The 12514-nt window shown below is 52.0% G+C and overlaps 1 protein-coding gene across 8 annotated transcripts in view; it reads left to right on the top strand.

Moving 5' to 3' along the window:
- PACS2 (phosphofurin acidic cluster sorting protein 2) overlaps positions 1–10373 on the top strand; it is a 71843-nt gene extending 61470 nt beyond the window's left edge. For all 8 annotated transcript variants that reach the window (XM_067001350.1, XM_067001349.1, XM_067001347.1 and 5 more), the window contains exons 20-24: positions 2800–2842; positions 3707–3842; positions 7099–7325; positions 8926–9039; positions 10045–10373. In XM_067001350.1, coding sequence (XP_066857451.1) covers positions 2800–2842; positions 3707–3842; positions 7099–7325; positions 8926–9039; positions 10045–10163 — 639 coding nt within the window. In that variant the 3' untranslated portion in view covers positions 10164–10373. The remainder of the gene's footprint in view (positions 1–2799; positions 2843–3706; positions 3843–7098; positions 7326–8925; positions 9040–10044) is intronic.
- The last annotated feature ends 2141 nt before the right edge of the window (positions 10374–12514 follow it).

Raw genomic sequence — 12514 nt, 5'->3', positions numbered from 1 at the left:
TACTGGATGTCCTCTTCACAGCTTGCGCTGCTCTCCTGTAGCTTCTCTCTCTTGCATGCTGGTTGTCTTGTTTTGCCTTCTCTGTGTTAAGCCGCCTCGTGTGTTTCCATTTGTATCCCTGTCAGTGCATCAGAGCTAATCTGAGATCCCAAGGAGTTTAGAGAGTTTATCTACTCTTGCACTCAGGCTGACCCTGCTTTCACTCTGGTGTCTCATCTCAGCACAAATCTCTCTGCAGTGCTCCTGTGATGACGATACGCCTTTGTTTGTTGAAGGAAAGATGTCTTCGGCTAAAGCAGGGACACATCTTCCTGATTTGCTCCCTGCTGATGAGTTTTGCTGTGATATTGTATGTGTTCTGTGATTGCTGGTGAAGAACTGCTGTTATGAAACAGCCGTTTCACCTTCCCAGTAACAGGAAAAGCCCAGAAGTGCTTGAAAGCTCCTGGATTCATCTTGCTGGAGCTGTTTAAGCTCTGCAAAGCTTTTCTTTGGGGCCGATTTAGTTCAGTGCCACGTGCAATGGGAGCATTTGTCCACCTCCTCTTTGAACAATCATTATCCTTACAGTACAACACTTTACCCAGACTGGATTTGATTGTCTGAAAGGGGAAGAGTCAACAGGTCTGTTGTGTGTGTAATGCTGCCAACCTCCCAAAATTTTGCCTTGGAGACGTGGGCTGGCTTCCTACGTTGGCTGGCAGAGAGGGTCAAATTAAATGCTTCTTATTCCTGCCTCTGACATATTCCTGACACAGTAATTCCCCATGAGACGTGTCTGAAGGGACTCTTAAAGCCCAGTTACAGGCTTCTCACCGAGTACAAAGCTGACCACGAGCACTGTTCTGTCCTTCAGCTGCAGCCTGCTTGGAGCTGTTGGCCAAGGAGGGGAGGGAGCCAGCGATCTGTGGTTTTGGGTCTCCTGATGCTGCTTGGACTCTGTTGGTTTCTAGGCTGCAAAAACGTCTGTCCTGCAGCTGGGTCACGCAGTTTGATCCGGAATCAAGCAGGGCAGCGCTGTGCTGCTCAGCTGGGCTCTGAAGAGGTGAGAGCAGAGCCTCGCGAGGGACCAGCCGGGCACAAAGGCTGGTGGTGAGGCTGCCAGGAGAGTTAACAGGATGCACATCCTTCCCGAAGGGAGAGGAGGTTGGCTGGGTGGAGGCTTTGTTGGAGCTGCAGCAGACTCAAGCCCCTCCCTGAATGAAGGGAGGGGAAGGTGTTGAACCTCGTCTTCCTCTTATGTCTGAACTCGAGCATCATCAGTCAGCCAGCAGGAGGGAAAAGGCCAAAAGAGATTTCCTTTCTGGCTTGCAGATCAAGGTGGTTGTAGGCAATTTTCTGTATTGCTTGTTCTTCCTCTAACTCTTCTGCCTCCTCTCGTTCCCAGCTACTCGGTCTGTGAAACATCCTCTTGACATTTAACGCACACAGCATGAGTGGTTGCTGGACTCCTGATTTATTCCCCTTTGAACAGAGACTGACCAAACCGAGCTGCAGCCCCTGCTAAGATCCCTAACTCCTTTTCCCGAGCCAGCATCCACTCGGGGAACCACTGCACATGTACTGCTGTGGTTCAGGATGGCTTTTCAAAGCCTGGAGCTAACAGAGTCTACCTGACAGCTCTCTGGCATCTGGTGCTGAGTGTACAGCACACCCCTGCCCCTCCAAGAACTGCAGACTTGTTTGCTTCTAATGACTGGATCCTTTTTGGTCCTGTAATCTGCTCCCTGGAGGTGTGCTCTAGACATGATCTTCCTGAACTTAACCATCTTCTGTTTTCAAGCTAAATAGGCCAAGCAGCATAATTTCTCACTCTAAAACAAGTTTTATTGACGTGAGGTCACTTTGCAGCTCTTCCCCACTTGTCAGCATTTTTATAGTGCAGACTTAGCCCTGCATACAGGTGTAAGGGCCTTAAGAAGGGTCTCTCTGCTGCGGTGCATGGAGTAATGATGCCCATGCACCCTAGCAGATCGTGCCAACAGAAGGGCCCTGCTTTATATCTCCAAGGGTTGTTTTATCTCTCTAGGCCTAGTGTGTTCTTGGGAGCTTGTTTGTAGCACGCTCTGTTCCACAAGTTACTGTTAGTTTTCTAAGTGTGGCATTTATTCTTGTCCTGACTGTACTGACTGGTGGTTGTTCATATCAGGACACGTTTGTATCCATTTTACGGTGTGATTGGGGTTGTTCTGAGCCATACATGTGATGGTTTATCTCAATGTACAGTTGGTCTGTGCCCCGCTGGCCTTGCAAGGAGCTTTATATTCTTTGCTGGACTCTTCTCTTGTTTGGAGATTTGAAAACTCTGGCTAGAAACTGTGCTTTGTCACTTCTGTGGTTTCCTAACAAACCCAAGCTACAGCGAGCCCTGGAAGTGGCTGCACTTGTGTGGTGGCAGCAATATTAGCAGGTGCATTGCAGCGATGCTGAAGAGATAGTTACGTTCCTTTCTCCTCTCTGCCCTGGTCCCACAGGTGTCACGGGCAGACCCTATAGCTGACACAGCCTGGGGCTGACCTTGGGCTAGTCAGAGCTGTGCGAGTCTGTAGCAGCTCCACGGGGTCTGTGCTGGTTTTTGGATAGTTCAGGGAGAGGTGGTGAGCTGATTCAGCTTGGCTGGGCACAGCTGGGACCTGCCTGGCCCTTACAAGACTCCACTTCCTAGCAATGCTTTTACACTACTCTGCAGGGACGGAGCCAAGGGGGCTGTAGGGATGGGCTTAGTTTGGGAGGTGAGGGCTCCTGAAGTCGATGGGACCCTGTTTCATAGAGCTGTGCTGTTTTGTCCCCCCTTTCTAGGTGGTGAAGGTTGGAATAGTGGAACAATCCTCTGCAACGTCAGGTAACAAGCATCTTGTGTGCGCTTTCTTGTGTCATATGGACTGTGGGAGGCTGATTTCAAGGGCTGAATGAGCTTATTTGTTGTTCGTGTCTCGAGGTTTTGTAAGGTGAAACTGTTTTTATTAGCTCCCAGTTCTGTTGCATTTAACTCCAAGTGGCTGTCCTCACCCTAAGAAGCCTTTTTGCTTGGTACAGTATGAGGAGCTTCAGGCCAGATGAAATTCCCTCGTCCAGGGAAATTCCACACAGATATGAGCAAACCCCCGTTTTTGTTGTGTCTTGTCACTGGGGTGGATTCACCGCTATGGTTATGTGAGGTTCCTGCTCCAAACTGGAGAGGCAGCTCAGTCACCTAATAAATTCAACATCAAATACGTGCCCAACACTGGGAACTCCAGGGTAGGCAGCCGGTTTGCCAGTCTGACAACAAGTGTAGGCCCTGGTGTTTTAATGTGGGAGTGTGAAACTTGTTTACACATGCTCACACACGGGGACATGGAGCAGTGACATTTTATTGGTCTGAACTTGGGTTTTCCTCCTTTATGTGCACTGTTAGTCAGGAATCTTTTTTTTCCTAATCAAACATCAGCAGGGAACTTTGAGCAAATCCTAGGTGAGAAGATGCCAAATGGGGAGCCCGGAGGAGTGTGAGTGTCTCTGCTTCTTACCCCAGTACAGAAAGCCCCATGGTGTAGGTATGGGGGCAGTCACAACCGATGAGCTAGCCGATCTCTGGATCGAGCCTGAACAAAGCCAATGCAGAGATCTGTGCAGCGTGTGGGCAAAGAGACTGAGTTGTTATCCTAGCGTGCGTGTGCTGGGCCCTGAGACAAACCCAGACAAACTGTGGCTTCTTCTCTGCAAGGTGACTCTGATGACGCAGCTCCCTCAAGCTCCAGTGTCCTTTCTTCTACCCCACCTTCTGTGTCTCCTGCTGTGAAGGAAGCCTCCCCCACGCCACCTTCCTCACCGTCTGTCACAGGCAGCTTCTCATCCTCAAGGTAAAGCACGTTTTGTCTCATTACGCTCCCCCTTGTCTGTGCTATGACATACGCAGGAAAGAGAAAAACTCTCCGGAAGGAAAACCCGTAGCTCTGCCTTCTTCATCCTCTGCAAACTGAAGTTGTCACCTTTCCTGTTCACCTCTCCTGCCTCCGGGGTCACTGTGTCCTTGCTGACCCTGGGAGAGCTGGGGAGGGCAGAGGGGATCTTGCAGCTGACGTGAAGGCTGTGTTTCTCAAGGGCTGGCACATTCGATCTAGAAGTTTCTGATAGAAACCCTGATTGTGATGAGCCCATGTGGCAACCTGTTTGGGAAGGTTTGTGTTCTCCATCTTCTGGTATTTTCCCTTTGAGACTGGATTCTGTGGGGGAGAGACATAGACAAAGAAAATACCTAATACACAGGATGTGGATGTCACCCAGATGCCTGTTCCGTAGCTAGCCTAATCCTTCACGATTGTTATAAAATGTTTTAAGGGACTATAAGGTCAGAGTTGCTCTGTGGCAAGAGCAGGCTTTTTCTCTGTGGGGTAGTGAGCTGACAGTTGTCAGTGGCATAATGGAGCTGCAGTTTCCATCCATGCACCTGTCTGAGAGCATATCTGAATAGCAAGGAGACAGCACCTGTAGGTAACACAAAGCTCTGGCTTAGCTGAAATTTTTGCAGGTAGAGGGAGGAAACCAGGAGAAGATTTCTGGTAAAGAATTGCCCTGAGCAGGCCTCTTGCTTTGTTGCAAACAAGATGTTGCCTTAGCTGTCTTACAATTTGTGTGTGGTTCTGGTGTCCACCTGTAGAAGCACGCGGTGAAGTTGCAGGTTCAGGGGAGCACAGGTAACGTGACCAAGGGGACTGAGCAACATCTTATGAGGAGGTACTAGAAGAGCTCGGATTCCCCAGATTTGGTGAGGAAGAGACAGAGTTAAGAAACTCAAGTTTTGCAAAATCACAGTGGTGCTAGGTTTGCTGAATACTGAGCTGTGGTTCGCCAAACCTGTGGTACAAGGCCTGGGGGGACACAGTGAGACTAGCAAGAGGTCGGTTAAAAGGGAGAAAGGAAGGGGATGCCAACAGCAGGGAAGGTGGATTGGGAACACACTTTTCTCTTCTCCTTCTGTGGCAGCAGGATCAGCAGATCCAAGAGAGGGCAGGCAAATTCATGGAGAAGCAGATCCATCAATTGATGCTAGGGGATATCCCCTCTGCTATCCGTAATCCAAAAGAATGCTCTGCCTTCAGTGACTGGGCTCACATGCTCTCCCTAAACAGCATTTCCTACTTACCCACCACCCCAGAGAGCCCCGTGGGGCCCTTTCAAGCCTGTTTTAGATATCAGAAGTTAAAGTTTCCTTTAACAAGAGGAACTGGAAATGTGGAAGTCCCAGATTAGCAGGTGCCCAGCGACTGGAAGGTGTTAGTGGCCTCCTGGGGCAGGCTGAAGCCTGCTTCCCCCAAGTCACAGAGTCACAGTCCTCTGCTGTTGAGCCCCTTGGAGCCCTCCTGCTGCCCAGGCAGGTCCCAGCAGCAGCTGGTTGGCACTGCTGGGGCTGCGCAGGCACTGGAGAGCAGAGCTGACTGCTCGTGTGAGTTCCCCACGGGCTTCTCAAATGGGGAAGTGGTTTGGGAACGCATTAGGCTATAAGAGCTGTGAGGCGTGGAGTTGGCACGTCTGAAGCTGACACCTCGCCTCTGGGAATCGGGTACTTTTTAGCCTAATGCTCCGTGGTAAAATCATCAAGAAATGAGGAAGTTTAGGTTCAACATTATTCTGTCTCCACTGATCCGTATGTGACAGCACAGGGGGGTGGAGGGTGACCCAAACTGAAAGATTTAACCCATGTGTTTAGCCAGGGATGGAGCAGGATGTCCTGTGCAGGCAAAGTGAGCGCAAAAATGCTTTGCCTTTACAACTGAAATGAGAAATGTAGAGCCTTAAGACCCAAAGAAGCTGCAACTTTTTTTATTAAAAAAAAAAAATAATTCTCAGTTTGGAAGTTGTCCTGAGAAATCAAACCCTGGTTTTGGTGATCCAAGATAAACTCTGCTCTGCTGTCTGGCTTCAGATGAGTAAATGACAAAGAAAAGGAAATGATTTGCAGAGAGGACTGTAACAATGGTCCGTCCTTGTTTTACATGCGAGTTTCTTATTACACAGGGGATGTAGACGGATGCTTATTTTATTCAAGAGCACAGATTCATAATTTTTTTTAACAATTGCCATTTCTCAGGCAGGGCACACAGTTAAATGTAATTAGCCAGCAGACTGGTAGATAAGATTTTGTCGAGTACTTGCGTATTATTCAACACCATGTCATTGTGTAGGAAGAAGTACAGGCTGTAGGTCAGCTGCAGGTCCACCGATCGGTAACCCCTGATGCAGAGGCAAGGGGCAGGCAGGGAGGGCGGTGGAATTTCCCAGGTTGCTCATCTTCCCTTTTCTGGCTCAAGAAAGGCTGGCAGTGTGTTTTGGTGACACATGTCTGTTACCACACAGTGCGCGGGAGTCTTCGATAGCACATTGTGTCCTGAAATCTGCCGTTGTTTAGCAAACATCACAGGACTTGTCGAGCGTTTTCCTAGCACAGGAATTCCCCAGCCTGCAGCAGGGCTGTGGAGCCGCTTTTCCTGCGCCAGCTCTGGTGCAGGGACCTGGGGAGACTGGGGCTCCTGTGTGACCGGGTGGGCCGCTGGGACAGGAGGGAAGGCAGCTGCTGATGGGCAGGGGAGATGGAAGCGGTTAGGGGAGCTGGGAACTGAGTGCCTAGTGCTCAGGGATCCATCATTTTGGCCATGTTGCACCTAAGCCAGAGTCATTCACCCATCAGGAGGCAGCAGCGAGTCGGTGCCTGCAGCCTCTTCCCCGCTCAAAGGCTGGAAATGAGCTGGGCCACCTCAGGGGCTGCATTTGCCAGCTGGGCCACTGAACTCGGCATGGTGTTGGGAAGCGGTTTGTCTGATCCCCTTCCCTCTGTTCACCTCCGTGGCTGTGCAGGACGGTTCCTCTCAGCTCATTGCAGTGCTGCGCTGCCAGGCTTCTGGCACCCCGTAACGTGACCCAGCCTGCGTCACGCCGCGATGACTTCTTGTGCCTTCGTGATTCTTGGGTCCACCGAGGGACGGTGCTGCCTGATTTCCCAGAGAGACAGGTGCTTGTCCTCTGACCATCTGCTCAAGAGCAGCAGCCACTGAAAAAACACAGACGGGGAGAACTTTGCTGCCTGACGCACAGAAATGATCATCTTCTCCTATTTTCTAGCCAGAGCCTCGGTGCTGAGCTGATGGGCCTGCAGGTGGATTACTGGATTGCAGCTCCACCCGTGGACAGAAAGAGAGACCCGGAGAAGAAGGACCCCTCCACTACCAAAAACACACTGAAATGCACTTTCCGGTCCCTCCAGGTCAGCAGGTTACCTGCCAGCGGTGAGATTGCCACCACTCCAACCATGTCCATGACTGTCGTGACAAAAGAGAAGAACAAGAAAGGTAAGGTGGACGTGTCTGCTGCTGCCAGAGGCCAGGAATGCAATGCTGCTCTCCTTGTTCTGCCACTCCGAGGCTGACTTGTCAGTCCCGCATTACAGTGACTTAGTCATATTTTTAGCCCCCAAATCCCTCGTGTCTGTAGACAAGAGGTGACTGTATAATGTGATAGTTTAGAGGGGTGGCTCCTTATGCTGTAAGAAGGGGATGTCTTCATACCTCCAGCTGAACAGCTAAGATGGCAAAGCCCAAAAGAACAAAGGTGGGGACACAGAAAGGTCATTTGTGGGTGGTTAACGCCAGGAGGATGCGCTGCTCTGGGCAGCTTCCCTGTGTTCTTTGTCAACCCACTGGTCCTGGTTTGGGGTTTGGTTGGTTTAGATGAGAGAGAGCTGTAGCCTGCACAGCTCCATGCTGTGGTCTCGCTGGTGTGTGGCAGAGTTGCAGAGAGAGTCTGGACATCTGCGCATCCCATCATGTCGCAGCATATGGCAGCAGCCCCAGCAGAGCCGTTTTGATGGATTGGATGTGGTGTTCTCACGTTAGAGTACAGTTGTCGCAGCCAGACCTGCCGAATCATTGCTAGCTGTGCTCGTCTTTGTGGGAGGTGGTGTCACTCCGAGCAGGTTTGCAGCAACGCAAGCTCTAGCGCTCTTGCACTGTGCTTTGTGGGACAAGGAGATACAAAAGAGAGATTCTCTCAGTGCAAACAAAGCCCGATGTTGATTAAGCTCGTGGCTTTGAGTGTATTTCTCTTACCAAAAAAATGCGTTTTAGATGGTGTCCGTAATTCTGTATCTGCTGCATCTGGCCTTGGTAACGTGAAACATTAGAAATTGTGAACAGCTCTGCAGAGGAGTATTTTCAGGGCAGCAGCAAGGCAGTTCTGCACTTGCATTTGACTGCCAGTAGCTGTCTGGTGCAACATCTTCCTGCCCAGGAGCCTGGGAGTCATTTCTGGTGGAAGCAGGGGCTTGGGGGCTCTGAGAGAAGGTCTGCAGAGCCTCCCAGACCCGTGGCTGCAGGACATGGGTACGTAACCGCAGCCAGGTCGCACGGGACCATCACAGCTGTGGCACTGCTGGGACCAGAGCTCTCGCCCCCAGTCACACTCTTTCGAAGTGGCATGTCTATAGGGGATAAGCAGTCCTGAGACACAAACAGAGCTCACTGCTGGGCTGGCTGCGGGACCTGGGCGTGTGCCCGATTTGGCTGGAGCCCGGCGCTGCCTGGGAGCCACATGCAGTGTGTGGGACTCCCCCTAGGTGGTGCGGCCGCCCGGCAGATCCCTGCCAGGGCGCAGGCTGGGGACCGCTGCACGTGCTGCTGTTTGCCCAGTGTCCCTGCAGAGCAGCAGGAGTTCCCTTGAAGCGGCCCTTCCCGTGAGCTGGGAATGCTTCTCGTAGAGACAGTCAGGCCTAAGGTTCGGATGTGTACAGGGGATGGTGCAGAGCATGGTCCAACTCCTGCCAAACAGGTTAGAATTAAAATCGGGGTTAGAATTTTGAGACGTGAATGTTTAAATGCAAAAACCCAAATGAGTCGTGGTACATCTCCTGTGAGTGGCAGAGATTCACCGTGTGCTGGTTTGATTTTCTTCCAGTGATGTTCTTGCCCAAGAAAACAAAAGACAAGGAGGTCGAGTCAAAGAGCCAGTGTATTGAAGGAATCAGCAGGTTGATTTGCACAGCGAAACATCAGCAGAACATGCTGCGGGGTAAGTGCGGCTTGCATCCCCTCAGGCTCTGGAGTGAGGCTCAGCTGCTGATGTCTTCCTACAGACAAAGAGCTGAGCTGGTACCCTGCCCTGTGCCCTGGAGCCAACGTAATGGGGGCCTTCCTGGGGAAGCACTTGGATGTGGCCAGCATGGGGGATTGCTTAATAGGTCTGGGATGTGGGAAAATCCTCCCTCTCCTAGGAACTCCTCTGAATCAGTGCCCTGGATGAGGACAAAGACTGGGCCAGGTTCCATCTCCCCTCCCTTCAGTGCTTCTTGTGCACATCTGGGAAGGAATGGTGGAGGGCCGTGAGTGCCTGCTCCTCTGGGCAGGAGTCTGGCACAAAGGCACACCACAGTGAGAGTGCATCTACAGGCAAACCTAAAGTGCCTGTCAGCAGAGCTGTGCATCCCATATCTGCGTAACTGTACGCTGTCCAGTTGATAATTCCCACCACTGTTAACTGCAGAGAAATCTGCTTAGGTCACCTTCCTTAATTCTGGCCTGATCCCTGTGAGAGAGGTGAGTGTCAGGGGTGGTCAGGAAACATGCATCACCTCTTTAGGAAACACAGATCTCCGTTAAAGTGCAATGAGGAGAGACTCCTGTCCATCTCTATAAGAGCACATTTGCTCCAAAAAGAAGGTGGAGAGTGTTTAGGAAGCTGGAGAGATCAGGTCAGGTGAAGCTGAAATCAGTGGTCTGGGGAGCTGCGGCATCAGTGCGTAGCGATGACACAGGCGTGCTGCAGGAACAGTCTGAGCTGTTCTCCCTAAAGCTGCTCTGCACTTGAGCCTTTTTCCCTCGTGTCTGCACCAACTTACAGAGACAGCAGTAGGGTGGCCGGAGAGAGCAGCTCGTACCCTGAGCGCAGAACGTGGCCAGGCCTCCCTCTGCTGACTGCAGGGAGATTTCTAGCAAAGCTGTTTCTGGCTGACCACTTCCACTTGCTGTTTTCTAACTCACCTCTTTTTTTCTTCTTCTTTTTAACCCTCCCCTGCAGTCCTGATCGATGGGGTAGAGTGGAACGACGTCAAGTTCTTTCAGCTGGCAGCACAGTGGTCCTCTCATGTCAAGCACTTTCCCATCTGCATATTTGGACACTCCAAATCTAACTTCTAGCCGCGCTCGGCGGAGGGACCTTCTGTCCGTCCCAGGGACTGCACACCAGGAGCCAGGAACTGCGTGCCAACTCTGACTCGCGTCGCTCTGCCCTCTCCTGCAGAATTAATTACAGATGTGCTTGGATTACTTTTGAATTACTTTTTTCTATTAACTCTTAAGTTTACTACAAGGGAAGGAAACCCCTTTAAACAAAGGCAAAAAAAACAAAACAGTCTTAAATATAGATGTGCTGACAACAAAGCTGTGGGGGAGTTGGCAGGAGCAGGCAACCTGCCCGAGAACACCTACCACTTCCAAGCAGATAGTTGAATTACTGCACTGCTTATTAACCTGAGACCTCATTGGTGTGCGTGGGCTGGGGAGCCGCGGATCAGCTTGAACAGATTTTGCAGAAGAGCACGCACGTTACGATGCATTTGGCCCCCTCCCTCCATGTTTCTAGCAAAACCAATGGCCAGTCTTTCTTCCTGCTGCCAAAGGACGAGAGATCAGCGAGGCTGGAGGGAGTTCAGCTGTCTGGTTTGGGAAACAAACCGCATAGCTAGGGAGATCTAGAGAGGAGATCGCCCTTCAGTGCACGGAGTCCGCCACGAGGACAGGCAGGTGTTTGTGCTGAGGTGACACCTGAGGAGGGTTGGGCAGGAACAGGAATTAGGGAAACACTAGGTGTAAGGGAACTCCAGTGTCCCAGGTCAGTGACGATGACCAAACCGAGCCAGTCACAACGTCCCCGCAGCCGGCTGCGCTGCTGAGGGGCGCCGCGTCAGTGGGGTCGCTGCTATTTACATACTCACACCGATTATTTACCTGTCAATAAAACCTCGTCCAGCCTCTAAAGGGAAAGGATTTTTTTAATAGCTGCAGATTTTTTTTAACGCTTTCTAAAAAAAGAAAAATAAATAAAAAATAAGAGAGGGGAAAAATTAAATTGCCAAAAAAACCCACCCCCAAACCCAGAAGATGAGCCGTTGTCTGTGAAGCGATACATCACTGTAGTGGCTGGAGTCAGAGCCAGCTAAGGCGCTCTGCACGTCCAGCTGCCTTCCCGTCCATCTGTCAGACTGCACACGTGAGGTAGCGTGGGCTGCTTTATCCGCTCTGCCTTTGTCCTGCTCTGACTGCGCCGTGCTCCCCAGAGCCAGCTGCTGGCTTTGCCTGGGTGTATTGTCACCGTGCCCGGCGTTAACACCCAGGATTTCTTCTCACAGGGACTGCGAGACTGCAACAGAAGCAAAGGGTGCTGCGGGCAGGTGGCCTCCTGCAGGAAGTTGCCCTGACCGTCTGCTTTCTGGGTGTCCCTTCCCAGGGGCATTTATTTCCCCACGGGTTGCATCCCTTCCCCAGCAGGATGTTTGCCCTGGCAGGGCACTGCCTGCGGGCTGAGGCTTTGCCACGCGGTTCAGTGCCAAGCTGCAGTGGAAGCTACAGCTGGGACACGGGAGAGGATGCAGCCAGGCGGGTTCGTCGTCCCTCTGGGGCAGCAAGGTGTCCTCGGGGGAGCTGGAGGAGTGAGACTTGGGGGTGTCTCGTGCCCAGGGCTCGTTTTGGCCTGGCTCTGGCCGTGTTTATGTTTGCTTTGTGCATCTCACTGCTGCCGGGACACGGGGATGTTCTCGCAAGGAGTCGGTGTGGCAGGCAGCAGCTCCGGGTAGCCCTGGTGCTACGGATGTGGCTTTTTGCTCTCTGGGCTTCCCGAGGTGTTCGCAGGAGGGGCTGGAAGCAGGCGGCGGATGGGGCTTAGGGAGCAGAGTGTGCCTGCTGTGTTGAAAAGCAGATGTTTCTGGCCTTTCGGGGTGAGGGACTGAAGCTTTTGGTGGGGTCCTTTGGGTGTCCCCCCTTGTGAGCAGGTCTGGCTCCACAAGCATTTCCAGAACGTGCTTTCAGAGAGCAGTGATGCTTTTGAACCTTTCCCAGCATCCACTGGTCAGTTTTTGTTGTTGTTGTTGTTTTTTTCCCTCTGACTCGTTACCCTTGGTTGTTAAAGGTCTTGGAGAATTTGCTTTGTCCTGCTCTGCACAGGGAGCGCCCAGGTGGCTTTGAGCAGGGCGCTGGTGGTGTGCTCTGTTTAGGGCTTCTGCTGACGGGGAACAAGGGATCATCAGGCGAGAGCGTGATCCCTGCTGGATCGAGTGCCTCTCACAGCTCAGGGCACGGGCTGCTTCGCTGATTTTGATTTCACGAAATCCTTTCCCAGCACAAGTGCACCCTGCCTGGCCGGGGACTGGGCATTCCCTTCAAGCCACCCGCGGGAGGAGGACGCGGTCCAACGCTCAGCGGCACGCTGCTGGGCAGGCCATCTTGTCCGCTTGCGGTCCTCCTCCTCCCCGCGGTCTGCGGGCAGGTCTGCC

The sequence above is a fragment of the Anser cygnoides genome, chromosome 8 (genome assembly GCF_040182565.1).
Source record: "Anser cygnoides isolate HZ-2024a breed goose chromosome 8, Taihu_goose_T2T_genome, whole genome shotgun sequence".
NCBI lineage: Eukaryota > Metazoa > Chordata > Aves > Anseriformes > Anatidae > Anser > Anser cygnoides.
Note: the sequence above shows the minus strand (reverse complement) of the source record. Positions and strands in the feature narration are given on the sequence as shown.